We start from the raw sequence: 20792 nt of genomic DNA, 5'->3' as shown, positions 1-20792 counted from the left end.
AGGCCAGAGCAGCTTGCAGGGGAAGACCGCAGTGTGGGCTTTGTGATGGACTCTGAGCAGGAGGGGCCACCCCCGGGGACTGTAGGGGGCAGGACAAGCTGTGCCAGGGGCAGGGAAGCTCACAGCCTGGCACCCTGAGAACTGCCTTAGCCCTGACCCTTGCTCAGTCCTGGCTCCAGCTTGGCAGTCCCAAACCAGCAGCAGACTCACTCCCCCCATCAGCGCAGCTCCTAGGGGGAAAGTCTTTTTTCCTGCAACTGCCAGAGTCGGGAGCTCTCCTGCAAGCAATGGGGCTGGGCCCACGCCTGCAGAGAGGTGGCCCAGCTTGGCCCAGAGTGTGCCTTGGGGCCCTCAGTGGGAACAAGAACTCTCTAAGTCCACAGTTCCCATCCATGTTGTCAAGTCTGCATCTCTGCCTCCGGGGACCAGGGAGACACCAAGGAGGGAACTGATGAATCAAAAAGAGCTTCCTAGGAGCTGCTCCTGGGGGGGATGGGGCTCAGGGCAGCGGTCAGCCCTGTTCCATGGCTCTAGGTAGGCTTCTTGCTCAGGACATGTTAATTTGCTGTGTGGCCTTGAGCAAGTCACTTTCCCTCTCTGAACCTATTTCTCCCCTTGTAAAATATGGTGCATGAGCACCCCATCCCATCTCTTGACTATTGCATGTCCTTAGGAGTGGCAGAGAAATGCTGAGGCTGTCATTTTCATACACAAAAGAGGAAACTGAGGCTGAGAGTCAGGAGTCCTGGGTTCTAGTCCCAGCTGTCACTGTCTCTGATGAGGGGCTTTCCCTGTTTTGGCCTCAGTTTCTCCAGCTGGAAACTGATGAAACCTGGTTTCATCCAGGCCCTGGATGTCTGCTGTGGCTGGACCTCATTTCCTCCCCTCCCCCCACAGTGGTGACTCATCCCTCATCATCACGCTGTGTGGCCGAGGCTCAGCCTGGGTGGGGGCCAGGGAGGCCGAGAACCACTCAGGAAACCACAGGCCTGGCCCAGCTGGCAGGTGGCGGGCGGGCGGGCGGGTGGGCAGGGATCCACTGCCCTGGGGGCCCTGCCCATCAACACACCTCCCACCAAGAACTCAAGCCAGGCTCCCCAGGCCCCCAAGCCCAGCCCTCGACTGCAAGGGTCGGGCTCAGGCCCTCGGGTCCCCACCCCACGTGTACCTGCAGCTGCAGGCCTCTGCACCACCTGCCGGAACAGGGCAGGGGCAGGGGTGAGGCCCCCGGCCGCCCCCTCCAGGCCAATGTCCACACAGACAGGAGAGGGAGGGGATGAGCTACCAGGGTTTCTCTGGGAGGGCAAGTCCAGGCTTTCTCAGGAGGCGGGCGGTGGAGCGGTTAAGCTCTCTGGGTTCAAATCCTGGCTCTGTCACTAACTAGCGTGGCCCTGAGCAAGTGGTTGAACCCCCGAGGCTTGGCTCCCCCGCTGAGAAACGGACCCGACACTCGCCTCTCAGGGACACTGTGACCAGTCGATGTTGTCGTGGGCCCGGGCTCAGCAGCCGGCAGGGGCTCAACGCGTGTTACCGCTGTCATTAGTCTTCCTGCTGGAACCTCTACACTCCCAGCAGGCCAGCCCCACTTCCGACTCGGTTGTCCTCACAGCCAGAAAGGCTCACCCTATCCGCGTTCAGCTCTCTTGTCCTCTGGGCCGCCCCCTCCAGCAGATGGACCCCTTGCCCCGCACTGCTGGCCTGGGGTGACGCAGGCTGTGGCCGGTGGGAAAGAGCAGGGAAGAGCCCTCTCTCCCCGAGGCCTGCTATGGGGGCGGTGGCGCCTCGCTGCGCTGCGGCCCCAGCAAACGCTGCTGCCCCACCTTGCCTCCACCGGGAGCCCTCTTCCTGCCTACACCGTGCTCCGGTGAGAGCAGCGTGGGCTCAGGGGCACAGCCTTGCTCTGGAAGACAGAAGAGTTGGCTTCCAGCCCCAACCCCCAACTTGTGAGCAGCATTCATGTTGCTTCCCCTCTCTCAGCCTCAGTTTCCCCCTCTGAAAACAGGAATCATAACATCTCCCTCATCTCCTTGCTGGGAGGAGTAAATGAGTTAACGTGTGGACATGCGCTTTAAATAAAGCCAGGCACACGTTAACCACTGAGTGCTGGCGCTGCTGTGCCTTCCTCTCACAGGTGGGGGTGCTGAGGCACAAAGCGGGGAAGCCGCTGGCCACGCGCTGGGCGGTCTGGCTCCTGACCCTCCTGACCGCACTGCGAGCTGATGGTGTCACAGAAGTGCCTGGCACACGGTGAACTGTGGCCGTCTGTGACCTCACGAGGCGAGTGGCGCACACAGAAGGCAGGAGGCCACACCCGACCTGTACATTTATTTACAAGACACAAGCTGAGAGCAGGCTGGGGCTGCCCGATGGCCTTCCCGCTCCTCCTGGGCCCGCTGACCCCTCCCCTAGGCCATGGGAGCCCGCGATGGGCCCTGAGTGGCCGGGTGGGGCCGGCTTGGCCCTGAGGCAAGCTCGGGGTGGTCTCTTGCGTCCCAGGCTTCTGCCCTGCCCTCCGCCAGGCCTGGGCCCCCCTCTCTCACACACAGTTCCTGTGCGTTGGTGGTCGCAGAGGTGGGTGGGGCCCCCAGGCCAGCTGGTGTGGGCTAGGCCTTATCTGTCGGAGCGGGGCGGCGGCAGGGGCTCGGAGGTCCTCTCTCACAAAGCCTGCTCTGTCTCCCCTGGCAGCTGGGCCTCAGGAACCGGCATTCCGCCTCCCTGTCCCGCCAGGAGGCTCCTGTCCACAACCGCAGGGCCCCGCATGGGGAGACCCCTGGCCGTCCCACCCCAGCTAGGAGCGAGCGAGCCCAGGCCGGGACACCCCTGGCGGAGCAGAGCAGGGGCATCAAGGCAGCAGGTCAAAGAGGGGACCGGGAGCGGCTGCAGGCCGTGGAGTCTGGGGTGCGGCTGACAGGCTACAGCCCTGTCTGGGGAGGCACTAGCAGGATGGGTCCAGGCCATACTCCGGGCGGCTCACGTCGGGGAAGCGGTCACTGCACGGGGGCATAGGGAGCCCCGAGCCTCCCAGCCTGGCGCAGCCTTGTCCTGGCCAGCCTGCCCGAGGGATCTGGCTGCCTTCTTTGGCCTTCTTGGCTGTGTGGCCTCAGCCCCGGCCACTGTGCGACTGCGTCCAGGCCTCAGCTGCCCCGGGGCTCAGACCCCCAGAGCCATCAGGGCCCCCGAGCTGCTGATCTTCTTGAAGCGGTTGGCAGCGCTGACAGCAATGAAGTTTTTCTGGAGGCGGAGGGAAAGGGAGTCCCAGTCAACACCAGGGCAGGGGAGAAGCTGTGGGATGGCCAGGGGTCCTCTATAAGGTCCCCTCCATTCCAGGAGGGCCAGAGGCCAGGGAGGATGCAGTGCCCAGGACAGCCACAGGAGGCGCCATGACACTGCCTCCTCCAGGACTCCTGCCTTTCTGCAACAGACCTGAACTGAGCGTCTCCGCTCAACACACTCCAATGGCTTCAATGTTGCTCCAAGTAAAAGATAAACCTTCACCATGGCCATGAGTGCTCAACATCCCATCCCCCTGATCCGCTCTGACCTCACTCCTACCCCCTTGCTCACTCCACTCAAGCCACATTGGCCTCCTACCCGTTCTTCAAACTTGCCAACGGTGCTTCTGCCCCAGGGCCTTTGCACCGGCTCTCCCCTCTTCCTGGAATTCTCTTCCCCCAGTACTGGCACAGCTCACCCCTACCTCTTCGGGCTTTTGTTCACATGACCTCCTATTTAAAAGTGCAGCCTCTCCACTGGGTGATGGCCTTTTGGTTTTTCTAGAGCCCTGCCCTAACCCCGCTAATATTGCCACATCTCCCACCAAGAGTAAGTCCACAAAGACTGAGGTCCTTGGCTCTTTTGTCCATTGCTCTATCCTGGTGCCTAGAAGTGGTAGATGCTCAATAAATATTTGGAAAATGAAGGAAGGGAGGCTGGGGTAGGGTCAGAGACGTTCTCCTGAGCCCGAGCCCCAGGTAGCCGCCCGTTCCCCCCTCCCCAAGGTGGAGGGCTGGGTGCAGGGGCCAGCTCAGGGCAAAGACAGAAAAGCCAACCCTGAGTTCCAGACAGGGCCAGGCCTGGTCAACAGAACCTGCCAAGGCAGGGCTGGTGGGGCCCGAGACCTGGCACCAGAACCTCCTCCTGCCCCTCAGCCCCTCTCTCGTCCCCACTCCGGATCCGGTAGTACCTTCCAGCGCCTCTTCATGAGGTATTTCTTAAGCAAGATTTGGGACTTGAGGCGTCGATTGCAGCGCTTGGCTTTCTCCGCCAGGTTGTTGAGCCAGGGGTGGTCGAGACACTGCGCGGCGCTCATCCGGGCCCTGGGGCGGGGGCGGCATGGTGAGGGGGGTGCACCCCCGCGCACCAGAGCCGGCAGCCAGTTCCCACCCTGCAGGCGCATGCAGAACTAAGTGTGCACACCCAGGCTCTTGTCCTGGGGCGAGCCTCACCTCTGGTCCTTGACGATGAGGTTGGAGACAAAATCTTTGGCCTCATCCGACACAGCCTCAAAAGTCTCCTCATCAAAGTACCAGTTGCCAGAGAGAATGTTGTTGAGGGTCTCTGTGTCATCATCTCCCAGGAAGGGGGAGAGGCCGCTCAGCCTGGAGGCAGGGGTAGCAGGGCAGGGGGTGAGAATGGAAAGGCCAAGACACCTTCATGGGGCAGGGGACAGGAGCAGATCCTAGGAGGCAGCACCTTGTGCTGAAAAGACCCCCAGCCTCTCAAGTGGGACAGACCTGGGTTTGAATCTGGCTGGGTGACTGTGGGCAAGTCACTTCCCCTCTCTGAGCCTCACTCTTCACATCTGTAAAATGGGCATAATCATCCCAGCTTCCCAGGGTCACAGTGAAGATGAGGAATGACAAGTGCAAAACAGGTGGCGTGTGCACAAAAATGTCCATTATCCCTTCTGCCCCCTCCCCAGATCATTTGAGATCCACTGCCCAGAGCCCTGGGCTGGGATGCTATGCCTTCAGGGGACTTGGCTTTTCCACCTATAAAATGGACACAAACTTCTCCTTTCCTGTTGTCCCTAGCACTCCCGACCCCAGTGAGCCCCTGACTCAGGGATCGGGAGGTGGGACCACCTCACCAGGACCCCACGGCCAACACTGGCCTGGCTGCCCACCTGTGTGCCCCACCCACCCCTGCCCGCCACCCTCCCTCGGCTCACAGCATGTAGGTGATAACCCCCAGGCTCCACATGTCCGTCTTGTCGGAGATCTGGTCATAATTCACCACCTCAGGGGACAGGAACTCCGGGGTCCCGAAGTTCACCTTCAGCTTCTCGTTGGGGTTATACCTGGGGTGAAACCAAGCGCTCAGAGCACTATTGACCCGCTCCCGGGCACCCGCTACCCACCCCTGCCATCCGCCAGCCTCAGAGGTGGGCCCCACCCTCCCCGCCCGCCCAGGTGGTACCTCCGTGCCAGGCCGAAGTCAATGATCTTCACCAAATGACCCGTGGTGTTGACGCACAGGATGTTCTCTGGCTGAGGACAAAGGGGGCGGCCTGGGTTGGCTTCTGACCCGGCTCACCCTCTCTCCCGAAGCAGGTCCACCCGTGTCCAGGCTCCCTAGGGCAGAGGGCCCCACAGGCAGGGTGGGCAGCCACCAGACACTCTCCAGACCTGCTGCCCTGGGTGCAGAGAAGGACCCTGAGGCCCCAGGAGGGACTTGTACGAGGCTTCGAAGCACAAGACCTGTCGGTGGGTTCAGGTGGGATTTCCCTCCATTTAAGGCCAGGAAAGAGCAGCAATATTCTAGCGATCTGAGCACGGGCAACCGAAGGCTGTGGGGGAGGAGTGGCGTGCCCTGGGCAGGGATGCGTGGAGCTCCAAAGAGCAGAGAAGGGAAATATCAGCTCAGGGCTCCCAGAGGAAGCCCCTGGGGGACGGAGGGCTTCACGCTGCCCCAGGGGTGCTGGAAGCCGTGCTCCTCTCACTCCCCAGGTAGCAATGCCGGCAAAACGTCAGGCCCAGTGTCACTTTCCACAATTAAGCTCATCACCCCTCCAACAGCGCTGTGAGGCAGACGCTGTCACCCTGAGAGACTGTGACCACCCACTGCCGTCTTATAGTTGAGAAAACCGAGGCTCAGACACAGAAGTGACTTGGCCGCAGCTGCCCAGCAGTACAGCCGGGATCTGATCCCAGGACTGACTCCAGCGCTGGCCTCCTAATGTCCCTCGGCAGCCACCGGCCAACAAGGGCCCACAGTGCTCCCTACAGGATGAGGGCTGGAGCAGACACAGCGCTACTGGCTTGCTCTTCCAGGGCAGGGAGCTTCTCCTGGCCTTCCTGGTCCCCACCCTCACTGACTAACAAAGGCATCCAGTAGGTGACCGGCCAAGGCTCAGAGGAAACCTGTACCCCAGCACAGAGAACATGGACATGAAGTTACTGCACAACGAACTCTGGGCTCCATTTCCTCGTCCCACAACGCAAGGACACAGGAAAAATATGAGGTTGCAGGGTATAAATATTTTAAAGTTAACAAAGGTTCACAGGCAGGAGATTTGTCACTAAAACCCTGTTTCCAGCTCCTGAAAAACCAGACGTTCTGGCCACATGGGCCATATGCCTTGCATTGAGTTGCCACTGACCCCCTCTCATAGGACAAAAGTCCTCTGGCTCCCCTATGGTCTCCATCATCCCAGCCCGGCCCAGCCAAGATGTTTTTGTTATTTCTCTGGGCTCTGTGGGCATTCGATTCAAGGCCCCTAATGAAATATTTTCTGGAGGCCCTTTTAGAACTGCTAAAGTCACTCAGTGTGGATGCTGATGATTTTAGTAGCTCGGTCTGGTGTGCCACCAAAACAAGGGAAGAGAGAAAAGGTGCCAGTGTACAGGCATTCGGGGAAAAGAGGCAGCCTCAGGTCTCTTTTTGGAGATTCTCAGTCTGCACACAAGAGGTTCTCAGCAGCCCTGAAGCCATGGTGAAAAACTTACTGCTACCAAAAAAGCACAAGTTTTAGGACACAGAAGCTTAATGAGCTTCTTCCTTGAGCATTGCATTTTAACAGGGGACCTGCTCTACCCCAAAGAAATTAGCTTTCATGACAGAGAGGCAGGACTCCAAGGTCACTGTGCAGGTACCAGCTGCCCCCAGCTCAGTGAAGGGGCCACCACCTGCCCAGTCACTCAGGAGTCACCCTTGACCCTTTCCTTTCCCTAACCCTGACACATGCGGACCAGCAGCAAATCAGATTGGCCCTTTCTCCAAATGTAGTCGCCATCCGACCACGTCCCCTCCCCTCCACTCCCCCACTGCCACTCTGGCTCAAGACCGTCACCTCTCCCCTGGCTTGCTCCAGCCTCACCTTGCTGGCCTCATCTGCCAGCGGGGATGACCACGGCACACCTCGCCCAGCGGGCAGCTGGGGGGACGGCGTGCTCCCTCGGAGCAGCCGCTGACACCCAATACGCCTGGGCGGGCGCAGGAGGCGGCGGCAGCAGCTCCCCGCCTTGCTGCGGAGCCCCGGGCCTGGCCTGGCCTACTTCTCGGGTTCCCTGTGTACTCATTACTCCCAAGTGCTTTTTCACAACACTTTCAATGGCTTAAAATGACCTACTTAGTTATCATTTAAAGAATGTCTGTTTCCCCCACTAACCTGGAGGCTGCAGGAGACAGGGCCCGGGTCCTGTGTCCTTCATGGCCCCATGCCTAGCACAAGGCCTTCCCCAGCAGGTACTCAGTAGGCGTCTAGCAAATGAGTGAACGAAAGCACCATCCACTTTGCTGATGGGTGCCCACCCACCTCAGGGTTGAGATTTCATCTCCTCCACTACCTCGCCGCGCAGCCCACGAGCAGGAACACCTGGCTCTCCTGCCGCCCCTGCCAGGGCGGACGCCACTGAGCTCCAGGCCACCCCTGCCCACTGACGGGAGCTGGTGTGCAATGCTTAAAATCTATTTGCTCTTCCTAACCTGCTATATGCACGGTACTGAGCAAGGTCAGAAGAGGGACATAAATATTCCTTCATTAAATGGTGTCGTCAGCACCCACCTCGTGTATACTGCTGCCAGCACTGCACTAATCCGTAAGCTCCGCAAGTGCAGGGACTAGTATCTCTTTGGTTCACCGCCACCTAGAGCGCTGCCTGGCAGAAAGTAGCCCCTCAACAAATATTTGTTGATTTTGAATAAATGAACAAACGTTCGTAGCACCTATCATGGGCCAACACTGAGGTCGGTGCTTTGCGACACTTGGTCCCTTGTCTGTGTGAGACCGTGTGACACTGAGCTTGGGTCTGAGCAGTCCCAGCACTGCAAAAGTCCCCTTCCACCAGTATTTAGTGCTAGAAAAGAAGTCCCATGGAAACTGGGACCACATCTTTTCTTTCCTCTCTCTCTGTTGTAACTCCAGCTCTGGTACTGGGTAAGCGCTCAGTAAACCCTTTTTCAAGCTACGGAAGGAAGGCTGGATGGAGGAAGAGAGGGAGGGATGGGAAGATGGGGGGTGGCTGGGAGCAGCGCTGACCTCCCGGGGTCGGACGCTGCCCCCATCCCCGCCCAGCAGGCCCCAGCCCCGGTACCTTGAGGTCCAGGTGCAGAACCCGCATCTTGTGCATGAAGAGGATCCCGTCGCAGATCTGCCTGACAAACACCATGGTGTCCACCTCGGTCAGGTGGTAGTCCTCATCCACGATCCTCTCGAAGAGCTCGCCGCCCTCGATGCTGTGTGCACAGACCCCCCACAGGCTTGCTCTGGGCCTGCCGGCACCCCCGCCGGCCCCCACCCCCACTGCCGCCACTCACTACTCCATGAACAGGACGATCTCATGCGAGGTCTCGATGGCCGCGTACAGCTGGATCAGATTGCGGTGGTTCAGCTGGTTCATGACCTCGATCTCCAGCAGCACCATTTCCTGGGGACCAGAAAGGCACCGTCACTCGCTGCCCTCCACCCCCTGCACCTGCACCCTTGACCCGGCCTGTCTGGCCTTGCCTGGACCACTGCCCAGCCCCCTCCTCGCTGGCCTCCTCGCCTCCTACCTCTCCCTCGGCCCACACCTGTTGTCCTCACCACGCCCAGTCACTCCTGCTGGGACACTGTCCCTCTGCTGGCTCTCCTCCTCTGCCTCCCGGCTGGCCTGGCGGTTGGCCTGCCCGAGGGCGCCTTCCTTCCCCCATCTCTCCCCTCCCTCCACTCGCTCCCTGGCGTTCTCATGGAGTCCCATGACTTCACATTCCATCCAAATGCAGTCAATGCCACTACCTATCTCAGCCTCTGAGCACTCCCTCAAGCCCCAGACTCCTCCTGCCTCCTTGGCATCTCCCACAGATGTCTAGCAGCGACAATCTATCATGTCCAGAATCAACCTCTGATACCACACACCCCTTCCCCACAACTGAGGTGTCCTCAGCTTGTCCAGCCACAAAAGTACACCACGCTGTCACCCAAGTGTGCAGGACAAAACATCAGGAGCTCCCTCTCTTGCTCTCACTGCCTCACGTCTCACATCCAATCTGCCAGTAAACTCCTCAGCATAGTCTACCTTCGGACTAGACCATAAAGCCACTCATTTCTCACCTCCTCCACCGCCTTTCTATTTGTCACCATTATTTGTCACTTTCGGAAAGTGTGCAGGCCAGTTGCCACATTGGTAGGTTGCTATATCAGCTATGTAGGAATATTTACACCGTGGAGATTAGCAGAACCTGCAAATGAGGCCTCTCCCCTATGCCCTATCCAGAGCAGGTTGTTAAACACTAAGCATCGTGTCACTGCCAGAATTGCCCTTGTCCCCTTCTCCCATCCCTTCATTCGGGCCTCACCTCACAGCCCACACTCTCAGAGGGGCCTAATCTCACCCCCATCTACGAGGCCCCACCAGCCCGTGCTCTGCATAGTATCCATGCCTTTCCTCGCTAGCACTTCTCCGGACTTCACACCGGGCTGTTCGTCCTGCTTTATGTTTCAGTTGTCTGTCCCTCCACTCTAGCATGTCAGCCCCACGAGGGCAGGGACTTGTTTAGTTCCCTGACTTTTTTCCCCAGCACCTGGCCCAGCAAACGGCAAAGAAAAAGTGCTCAGTAATTAATTAATCAATAGCTGATTCCAGTTAACTGACACAGCACATAGGTATTGAGCGTCTCTGTTGAGCCAGCAGCCTGTTGAGTGGAAGAGACAGAGAAGGACACAGTCACATAGAAAATACACTCCTTCCAAATGCGCTTAGAGCTATGACAGGGCACTCAGGGCTGCAGGGCTCTGGAGCCGCTTGTCGTGCTCTTGCTGGGTGCCGGGCCTTTGCACGCATGCTGTCTCTGCCTGGGGTGCCCATACCTCACTCCTCAGCAGCCCCTGCTGTTTCTGGCCCTCAGAGCTTTCCTCTCATTGTCCCCTCTGCCTGAAACTCTGTTCCCTGCTTTCTCCACTGGAATATCTTCTCATTCTTCAAAGCCTTTACTAAGGAAGCAGCTGATCTAAGAAGCTTTCCTGGCCCCTTGGCCTGAGTGAAAAGTGTCCCCTGGACCCCCAGCTATCCTGAGCTGATCACACTGGCTCGCCAGGTCGTCATTACCTGCTCACACACCAGACTCCCTCAGTGCACGTGGCCCGGGCCTGCACACAGCCATTCCTTCCTTGCACAGCACTGCTCACGGCCTCCTCCGAACATGGCCCAGGCCAGGCGCTAGAGGCAGCGCTCTAGACCAGGCTTATTTACCTTGGCATCAGCTCCCTGAGGGCAGGGACCACGTCCATGTCACTCCAGGCCCCCCAGTGCCCAGCACAGGTGGCCCAGAGCCCACACTCATCAGTGTTTGTTGAATTGAACTAGAGGGCACAAATGTCCTGCGCCTAGAAGGGGAAGTCCTCAGGTAAGTTCACTAACTGGGGTGTCCGGTTTCTGGTTAGGGGCATCAGGCACCTGCAGCAGGGCTGCCTGTCCATCTGTCTGTCTGTCTGTGTGGCCTCTTCAGTGCAGCAAGCTCCCACACCAGATCCCTGGCTCAGCGGTGCAGGTGGAGGGAGGCGAGAGGTGCCCACTCCAAGGACCCCTCCTCCCCCTGGGTAGCCAACTCCCCGCCCCCACTACCTTGTCTTTGGGGGTCTGTTTCTTGATGACCTTGGCTGCCAGCTTGAGGCCCGTGGCTTTCTCTGTGCAGGTACAGACTGCCCCAAACTTGCCTCTGGAAAGAAAAAAGGCTGGGAGTGAGGGGACTGTGCTCTGTTCCCGTCTTGGCCCCCCCGCCCCGGGGGTGCCTCTGGCTCCTCCTCTGTGAGATGGGAGCACTCACCCCCTGCCCTCCCCCTGCCACCGTGAGTTCCACTGCCAGGACAATGGCTGAAGGCAGGTTCTCTGAACCACACAAGCCACGTGCACAGGAAGGGCAGGCACATAGGGAGGATGGCCCTGGGACGAGACACATAGAGGTCTAGGGCAGGCAGGGGCCCTGGGCCCTGGGGAAGGCACCTCCAGGCTGGGGGAGGAGGGATCTTTAGAGGTATGAGGCCAAGTCAAGGCTTTTAACAAAGTAGGGATCACCAGGAGGGCGTCAGTGTGGTGCCTGGAACCGAGACAGGACAACACTGTGCATTTCCTATGGAAGCACTGAATGGCTCATGGTGTGCCCGTGTGAGTGACAGTGACACCGAGTGCACATCAGCATGTGACATGCATGACCACATAGGGGCGATGGTGTCCACGTGGGCCATGTGCAAGTGGGGTGTGAGTGGGCCTTGCACAGGGAAAACGCCAGGCCACAGGGTCCCGGGCTGGGGTTCCAGCTCTCACCCTCCGAGCGCCTCCTTGGAGTTCAAGCTGAATTCACTGTTGACGTTCCCAGGCCTCAGCTCCACGATGCGGTGGGGGAAGGGGGCTGGGGGCGGCGGGCAGTCGTCTGGGTGGGCAGAACAGAGCCCTCAAGGTCAGTCCAGCACGTGCTAGGGACCCACCCAGGCTCCACTCCCTCCTGCCTGGCCAGGGCCCTGTCCAGGGAAGTTAAGTGCCCCAAGGGATACCTGGGGGACCCTTGGCCTCAGGATAAAGATTGTGGGGTGCAGTTTCCAATTTAGGTTCTGCCACCAACAAACAAAATGACCTTGGGAGGCCTCTGCCCCTGTCGGAGGGGACCCAGATTCCCCGCAGAACAACGCAGATGGGAGATCGGATGCTGGGACCCCCCCCCCATCATCAGGCACGGGACTCCATCCTACGCTGTCTGCATTTCCTTACAAACAAACGAGCAAACAGCAGCTACGAAGCGGGAGGCCAGTGGGGTTGCTGTGTCGGAGCGACGCGGTGGGCGGCGGGACCCGCCTGCCGGCGGGAGCTGGCGGGAGCCGCGGCGCCGCGGGGCGGGGCGGGACCAGGGACGCGGACGTTTGGTGGGGAGAGGCCGCCACCTAGCGGCAGGCGTGGGGAACTGCGGACCCCGAAGGCCGCAGGCTGAGTCATACGGAATTGAAACCTCTTTATAAATAGCAAGAGGCGGCAGGGAAGCCGGGCTGGTGATTAATCAGACGGCCCTTGGAGGTGGTTCAGACCCCGTCACCCCAGGATGTGCTCTGGGGCGGGGCGGGCCGGGCGGCGGGCTGTGCCGCTGCTGGGGGCGGAGGCAGGGCTCCTGGCTGCCGCCCAGCCGCCAGGTCCTCCCGCCCTGTCTGGGTGGCGTTGAGCCGCTCACCAGGCAGGTTGGCGGGTTTCCCAGGGCACCTCAGCCTGGAGGAGGGGGAGGGGGTGTCAGGACACTCTGGGCTCTCCTGACCCCATCTCACCCCACCCCCAGCGCTGCCGCACCCCTGCCCATGCCCTTTTGCTATTTACCTGCTCGCCAAGCTCACCCATACTCAGTGCTCTCTGCTGCCTGCAGCACAGCCACGGGCTCCTTGTCTAAGCGTCAGTGAAGGCCACTCAGCAGTCCTGCCCCATCTCACAAGCCCAGCTTCCTTGGTCACTCCCACACAGCGACACGTGTGCTCCTCTGCTCATGAACCCTCTATGGCTCCGTGACCTCTGCCCCCATGTATTTTAACTACTAATAAATATCTGGGCTCACTACTAATAAATATCTGGCCGGGAGCCCTTCTACACATTGACTCCAAATTCCACCATCCAGTGAGTTCACGTTGCTCCAATAATCTGACTGACTTTTTCCTAACCCCAATTATAGCCAAAGTAGAAGAAAGTCAAAAGTGGGCTCTGGAGTCTGGCTCAAAGGAAATGGGAATGAATGAAAAGGGAATACTAAACAAAAAATATAAATACATTTTTAAAAATAAGATAGAAAAAAGCCGGTATGGTGGCTGGTGCCTGTAGTCCCAGCTTCTCTGGAGGCTGAGGCAGGAGAATCACTTGAGCCCAGGAGTTCGAGGCCAGCCTGGGCAACATAGCAAGACCTCATCCTCAAAAAATTACAAATTGATACACAGAAATTTAAAAGGGAGTACGTTCTGGAAGTGTGCAACACTTAGGTGAATAGGCCTGGGCGAGGCATGGCTCAGGGCAGTTCAACCCTCTGAACTGGGAGACTTGGGACTGAAAGCCCCCTCCCCTCCTCCTGACCCCGGGGAAGCACCAGCCCCCACCTGCCCCTGGCCTACCCAAAATCTGGAAGCAGTCTTCCTCCCTGGCTGTCAGACAGAGGGCCTGCCCCACCTCCGGTCTCTCTGAGGGAGCAGCCTGGAACTCGATCCCCTTGGAGGTGTCCCCTTGCACCTTAGCCTGGCCAGCCTGGCCCGGGGCTTTCTCTCCTGCTTCCTTCTGGCTCCCTGCCTGGGCGTTCTTTCCTCCTCCTGCCTTGGCTGGGCTGGGATCCGTGGGGCTGGGGGTCACGGGCACCCCTTCAAAGGTGAGCTCCGATGCCTCACTTAGGGGTTTCTTGGCCAGCAGCTTCTCAGAGCTAGAAGGTGAGAACACAGAGGTGAAGCCCTCAGCAGCCACCGCGCTGAGCCCTGGGCGACTCTTGGTGCCCCAGAGCTTCATCTGCAATCCGGGTGAATACAACCCCGCCCCAAACACACAGAGCAATACATCCAAATTCACTTTGTACAAAACCAAGGGCTATTAATGGCTGCAGTCATTATCTTGACTATCAACACAGTTGATGATAGTCCATTAATAACTATTAATAGAATTGTTGATACGAGTAATCATCATGTGGATTCAACTAGGGAGTTATGTAGCTCTTGATTCACAAAAACTGTGGGGATGTAATTGATACTAATATAGAATTATCAAATGGATACAGGAAGTGTTATTATTGCGGCTCACAATATATCATGAATGACCTCATTAGCATTCAGGTAAATATAACTGCATCATAAGACTGGTGCTGTATTATGGTTGTGAAAGTATTAGTAATGATCCCCCAATCTGGTTATTAGTCATCTTTTCATATTATACCAATAATTATATTAAGAAGAAGGGTGATCCTTTCTGCCTGACACTTCAGCCCTGCCCTTGGCTAGACCCCAGCCCATGGAGTAAGAGGAACTCTGGAGCCCAGGTGCCAGGTTGGGAGGTCTTTGAGGGTCTCCTCTGCCAACATTCGGGTCTTCAATGAATGCAAAGTCCTGGTTTCTGCAGGAGAGCCGATGCCCAGGACAGAGGGAACTGAACGTCAGAACTGCCCTCCCCGGCACCAAATGTGATAATGCCTAAGACAGGGCACTAAGCGTGACCCCTGAGGGTAGAGCCCAGGGCCCCCCCAGCTCCCGGGCAGGGGGCATTCACCTGGAGATGATGGCGGGGCAGCTGGGGCTGTGCAGAAAGGCGGGTGAGCCCCTCCTGGCCGCAGCCTGGCCCGCTGCTGCCTTCTTGCCCGCCTTGGGCTCTCCAGGGTCCTGGCTGCCGGAGGCTCCCTGCTCAGCACTGGGCTTCTTGACACTGGCCTCGGCTGTTGCAGTCTGCTGGGGCAGGGCAGCCGGCTGCCCAGCACTGCCCTCCGCGGGCCCCCCACCCCTGTCACCCTCTTCCTGGGGGCCCTGGCTGCTGGTAGAGGGTTGGGCCGGGGCACCATCCCCTTTCTCTGGGGCAGAGGCTTTGGCATCTTTCTTCAGGGTGGATGGATCAGGATCTTTCTTTGGGTCTGGGGGACCAGGGTCTTTCTCTGCAGCTGAGGGTCCTTTGTCTGCGGCATCTTTAGGTGTCTTGTCTGCAAAGGAGGTGAGTTACCCATCAGGATCCAGCCGCCCCCCACCCCCTCTCCAGCCAGCTCTGGGCCTGGGTCCCCACCCAGGCAACAGCTTGCAAATGCTTGTCCCACTGAGCCTCTGGGGCCACTTAATGGGCGCTAGAAGTGGGCTACCAGGACCTTGGAGGCCCTCTGTGGGGGGCGTCTGGCCCTTTGGGTGGGCTTGGTGGCCCCCGCTGTCCCCTGCCCAGACAGTGGAGGTACATCCCAAGCGGCCATCCATGGAGGCTTCACGCCTTCCCAGACTTTCCAGGGAGGGCTTTGTACAGGCCCTGGACCCAGCCCAGCCCAGCCAGAGATCCTTCTGATTTCTGGGTCCCCATGCGCCATGCAAAGAAGCCTCGGGCACAGAATTCCCGCTGAGGAACCTGCCCAACCCTGGATTCAAACACCCCTCCCCAAGCTCCTCCCTCCACCTCCTGCCCCAGCTTGGCACCTGCTGTCGGGCTCTGGCTTCCCAGCTCCGCTGCTCCGTTTTCTGTTGCCATGAGGGAGGGAGGTGTGTACTTCTGCTCGTCTAACTCAAGTCTTTCTAGCTGCAGGAAGAAGAGCGGGGTGTGTCGCGCTGTCAGAGTCCTCCTCTCATCTGGCTGTGGTGAGAGAGGCGGCCAAGCCCGGCTGGCGGAGGGGAGAGAGGTACCTGGGACAGAGGGGCAGCCGGTGGCCGTCTGTCTCTCAGCGGCTGCTCAGGAGCAGGCCTGGGCAGTTGTAAGGGACTGGGCCGGGTGGGCAGAGGCGGAGGCAGGGGCGCGGGCAGTGGAGGCGGGGACGGAGGAGAGGATCTCTTACACCAGGGGCCATGCAGCTCGGACTGCCACCACCTGTCACTCTTGGCCCCCGTTCAGAGGACACGGCATTCTTCCCACGGCCCAACTGGGGGGAGCATGGTGTTGGAATAAGCAGGAAGAGCACAGGGAGGGGGCCCCTGGAGCCCTGGGGGAGCAGCCCTTTTCCCAGGCCTTGCCCTGTGTCCGTCAGAGAGGGGGCCTGGACCGAGAGGGGCTCTGAGCCAGGGCTGAAGGGCAAAACTGTGCCCAGGCTGGGTCCTGGCTCTGCCACCTGCATGCCACATCTCCTGGGCTCTCGAGAACCTGGGTAGATCCCCAGGGGCCCAGGGACAGCCACCCGACCCCATGCCCAGCTCCGTGCCCCTGGCATCCAGACCGACTTGGGCTGTCTTTGGGTGAGAAATGGTGTCAGGGGCACTTGCTCTACGTGTCCATGGGCCTAAATGCTTTTGAAATGGCTTTTCCTTGGGCACCTGGGGAGATGGAGGCTGCCCGAGTGGCGGTGGGACGTGGACAGTGCCCTCGCCCCTCCCCGAGCTGACCGGTTCTCCCCCAGGCCCACCTGGCGGCAGGGGTGTTAGTAGGGGTGGGGCCACCCACTACAGTGGTGACCGAGGGGCACTCCCGCCGAGGTGTTCAAGATGAGACGTGATGGGAAGAGCTATGATCCGTCGCCCGGCGTCTGTCTGCCCAGAGCCTTTCTCGGGGGGCCCCTGAGAGCCAGCCAGAGCCCGGCGCCCGGGAAGAAGCTGCGGCGCTGGCACCTCGGTTCAGGTCCTGATGCAGCAAACCGTCCGCTCCCTCCACAGCCTCAGCGCCTCTCACTGTCAAGTGGGGAAACCACCACCGCCCTCAGACGAGAGAAAGGAGGGGGAACTCAGCACCTCCCAGCGATGGGGACATAGGTAGCTCAAATAGGTAGCAAAAAAGATTGAGGAAGCTGTTAATGAACGGATACGAAGAACTTCCAAAGTAGGGGCAGGAAGCAAGGTGCAGAATGGCATGTAGAGTGTGCTATCACTTGTGCAAAAGAGGAGGAAATAATATAGATCTTTCACTGATACACATAAGAATTTCTTTGGCAGCTTAAGCAAGAAACTGAAGGAGCCATCACTGCACACCCTTTTACTTTTCTATTTGAACCATGACTTATATGAGCTATTCAAAATGAGTGATATTTTTTAAGTAAGCAAATGTCAAGAGTTCAGGGTACAAGCTAGCAAAAACCAGAGTTGGGGGTGCTTCCCCAATCCTGACCACCTTTGCTCTGCCCCCTTCCGGCCCTGGCCCTCCTCCCCTCCATTCCTCTTCTTCAAGGTCCGGTTGACAAGCCTGCCTTTTCTAGGAAGCAAAACGAACAGCGAATGCCTGTATGGCGCTGGCCACGTGCTAAGCCTCGACCTCTGTGCTCTTACGTAAATCCGCTCACGTGGTCTTCATAAACGGCCATGGAGAGGTTAAGGAACGTACCCAAGGGCACACAGCTGGTGAGGGCCTGAGATCTGAACCCAGGTTCTCCTAAGGAAGGGAGCTCCCATGTACGGAGCGCCTGCTATTAGCTTTATCTGTCTTGCCTCTAAACATCATCTTGGTAATAACTGTTGGGAGTGTTCATCCCATTTTCTGGATGAGGACGGGGAGAGTTAAAGGAATGAGTAGCTTGCCCAAAGTCACTCAACAAGGAAGGACTTTAAGGCCGGGCGTGGCTCACGCTTGTAATCCTAGCACTCTGGGAGGCTGAGGCAGGAGGATTGCTCAAGGTCAGGAGATCAAAACCAACCTAAGCAAGAGTGAGACCCTGTCTATACTAAAAATAGAAAGAAATTAATTGGACAACTAAAAATATATTGAAAAATTAGCCAGGCATAGTGGCACATGCCTGTAGTCCCAGCTACCCAGGAGGCTGAGGCAGGAGGATCGCTTGAGCCCAGGAGTTTGAGGTTGCTGTGAGCTAGGCTGATGCCACGGCACTGTAGCCTAGGCAACAGAGTGAGACTCTGTCTCAAAAAAAAAAAAAAAAGAAAAGAGGAGGATGTTAAACCTGGAGTGTCTTTCAAAGTCCAAAGTCCTCTTTCTTCCTAGAATCTCCCAGCCTGTGCCTGGCCCTGTCTCCCTACTGGGTAAGACCTTGCAGTGCTCTAAGGTTGAAATGCTTCCCGTCCATGCCTAGCGCTTGGATCTCCTGGGCCTCCATTCCGTGGTCCCCACAGCAGGTTCTAGTCTAGTCTGAAAGTTTGCCCCCCAACCCCAGCCTCCGTCAGTGCCCCAGGCTGACCCCACCATGGGCTGCCACTGTCTGGGAGCCCCTCTCAGCTGGGCCTGGACGATGCTCATGTGCGTCCCCAGCACAGAGTGTCCTTGCCAAAGAGTGTTTGGTGAGTAAATGACTAACTACTAAGGCTCTGGATTGGGGCTTGGGGGATTACTTCACCACGATGGCCCTTGCTGACGTCCCTGGGTCCTTACTGTGGTTAGCAATACCGATCATTTTTTGGGTGCCCACTAACAGCAGGACTATGCCAAAGATCCTGCTCACAGGATCCTCACAAGGGACTCTAGGGGCAAGTGTGGGACCATTTTAAAGCTGTGGAAACTGATGTTCAGACAGGGTTAGTTACTGTCCCCAAAGTCCCACAGTTAGTGAGTGGCTTTAAACTACCCAGATTCAAGTGTAGAGCCACCTCCTGATGAGACCGTATCCCAGATTGGGACAATTTACAGGGCATTGTTTGCAACTTTTGTTATGATATGATTCCCAAGTAATAACATTTATTGAACTTTTACTAAAATGGACCAGGCCCTGGGATAAACAACTTCATGAGTGTCCTTCCTCCAATCCTTACAACACCCCTACCACGTAACGATTAGGAGATCTGTCAGGGAGGCTCTGCCACCAATAGCCATTAGCGTGGCCCAATGCCTTCTCTTGTGTCCTCTAAGAAGAGCACCTGCCTCACTGCAGGGGGTATGTAAGCATTTAGAACAGTATAGACGTGCATAGCAAGTGCTGGATGAATTCCAGTTGTTTCATTCCCATTTCACAGATGTGGCAGGAAAACTGAGGCACAGGGCAAAAGTCACCGAATTAGGATCAGACCCATCTAACTAACCCAAGGCTCAGTTCAGAACCACTCTGCCTCATTGCCCCCACTCACAGGGTGGCTAGGAGCACGTAGCCAGCACATGTATGTGGGGTGCTTGGCACAGTAGCTGCAGCACTGTGGGGGCTCAATAATGTTGTAGACACCCCAGGTAGAGGGCTCAGCTGTCCCTGCCAGTTCCCCTGCAGTGCCTCTCCCAAGGAAGACAGGCTGGCCTGGCTCCGGATCCATGGGATGTCTGCTCCAGCCAGCTGCTCCCCGGGCGTCCCCAAGCTTCTCAGCACTCCCTTGGAGGCACAGGGGTGGGGCACAGGGAAACCCTCCACCCACCTAGGGGCTGCCAGAGCCCCTGCCCACCCTCGAGAACCAAGGGGCTTCCCCGGCCTGCACCAGCTGGGCAGACACCCTCTTTGCCTCCACAGGGGCAGAGCAGGAAGTGGGGCAATGCCAGGACCAATTAGACTTGCCAGGGGAATTAAGGTCAGCAGGATGCAATTATGCCTGTTGGATTTAACAAGGCCAAGAGGGAAGGTTTCTCCAGCCAGAATTCACGGCTCCTTAGGCCTCTTGCCCTGAGTAGCTCTGCCTTCCAGTGGCCTAGGCCTCCTCTGTCTGGGAGAATTTGCTGGAAGCGAAGGGGTTAACTCTACCCAGGCACTGCTTCCTTGGCTCTGGAGAGGGAATGGGCCAGCCAAGAGGCTTTAAAAGGACCTGCTCAGAGGAGACGTGCCCAGACTGACCCTTTCCCCCACTCTGCTGTGATGGAAAATCCAAGGAGTTGAGCAACCACCTTTCTGACTCCAAAGACAGCAGCCAACTCCCCTCACAACTTTCCCTCTGTTCCTGATTTGGGAGCCACTCAGGGCTGTCATTAGCAGGTTGTTTTCTCTCGCCCTCTCCCTGCTTGGACCCCTGAGCCCTGAGCCTTGGCAGTACGTCTCAGGCCTCTGGAAAAGCCCTAGGTGAGGTTGCTGTCCTCGCAGCAGACCTTGCCCTTCCAGCCGAGGTGGCCAACGATCTGTGGGCATTCTGTGTAGCAAACTGGACACTGATTTCTCTGGAAACCCAGTCAACGCACCATCATCCCAGCAATAAAATTGCAGAATTTATTGCTAAGATTATTTACTGAGTGCTCTATCCTGTGGCACAGACTAAAATGGTCACTTTGGGGACACAGAGATGAAGTTGGGGGAAAGCTATGGAATCGCCACGTATTGCATTGTAGGTGAAAAAAGATTACAAAATCATCCATGGGGTGGGCTCCTTTTTGTTCAAAATATTTACAGAGATGACAGGAGGGACATTAAATGGATATATTAAGACGTGTGGTAATGGAGATTTTTATTCTTTGCCTGGATTTTCCAACTTTTTCTGAAATGACCCTTTGTAACTCTTATCAGTTTAATCAGTAATTCAAAATATATCAACATGGACACAGATTTCTTCAAATCAGGGCAGAAAATGATAAGAGCTCTAATGAAATATAAAACACTGTGGGCTTTCAGAAGCAGAGTCTTTGGGGCTGAGATCAGGGATGACCTCAGCCCAGGGGATGGCTCAGGGCCTCTGAGAACTCACAATGCAGCTACTGCAGGGCTTCACGCTGTGCCTGAGTCCCAGCGAGTTTGTTTCCAGTGAAGCATTTTTGGAATGAGGCCCCAGGAATGTCTCTATAAACCAGCATTTCAGGTGATTTTTCATGCACACCCAAGTTGGAGAGCCGCCAAGTCAGAGATCCAGCTCACTGGAAAGCATCCGAGGG

The 20792-nt window shown here is 57.6% G+C and overlaps 1 protein-coding gene across 1 annotated transcript; it reads right to left on the bottom strand.

The window, feature by feature from the left end:
- Window positions 1-2310: 2310 nt before the first annotated feature.
- Window positions 2311-15905, bottom strand: MYLK2 (myosin light chain kinase 2). The gene is made up of 13 exons (XM_012755248.3): window positions 15782-15905; window positions 15578-15677; window positions 14682-15102; window positions 13550-13848; window positions 11742-11847; window positions 11043-11136; window positions 8758-8867; window positions 8535-8676; window positions 5419-5489; window positions 5171-5299; window positions 4446-4598; window positions 4184-4316; window positions 2311-3231 (listed from the first exon to the last, which is right to left on the bottom strand). The coding sequence occupies exons 2-13, from the start codon at window positions 15627-15629 to the stop codon at window positions 3151-3153; spliced, it is 1791 nt and encodes a 596-aa protein (XP_012610702.2). The 5' UTR covers window positions 15630-15677; window positions 15782-15905; the 3' UTR covers window positions 2311-3150.
- Between the last annotated feature and the right edge of the window lie 4887 nt (window positions 15906-20792).

This window comes from Microcebus murinus, chromosome 16 (assembly GCF_040939455.1).
Source record: "Microcebus murinus isolate Inina chromosome 16, M.murinus_Inina_mat1.0, whole genome shotgun sequence".
NCBI lineage: Eukaryota > Metazoa > Chordata > Mammalia > Primates > Cheirogaleidae > Microcebus > Microcebus murinus.
The sequence above is the reverse complement of the archived record's forward strand: the minus strand, read 5'-3'. Positions and strand labels throughout refer to the sequence as shown.

Coding starts and splice junctions, on each gene's coding strand:
- MYLK2 (XM_012755248.3), bottom strand. CDS start 15,629: ATGGCAACAGAAAACGGAGCAGCGGAGCTGGGAAGCCAGAGCCCGACA. Junction 8,868..11,042: donor AACAGACCCCCAAAGACAAG/GTAGTGGGGGCG, acceptor TCTGGTCCCCAG/GAAATGGTGCTGCTGGAGAT. Junction 5,490..8,534: donor TTCTGCACCTGGACCTCAAG/GTACCGGGGCTG, acceptor CTTTGTCCTCAG/CCAGAGAACATCCTGTGCGT.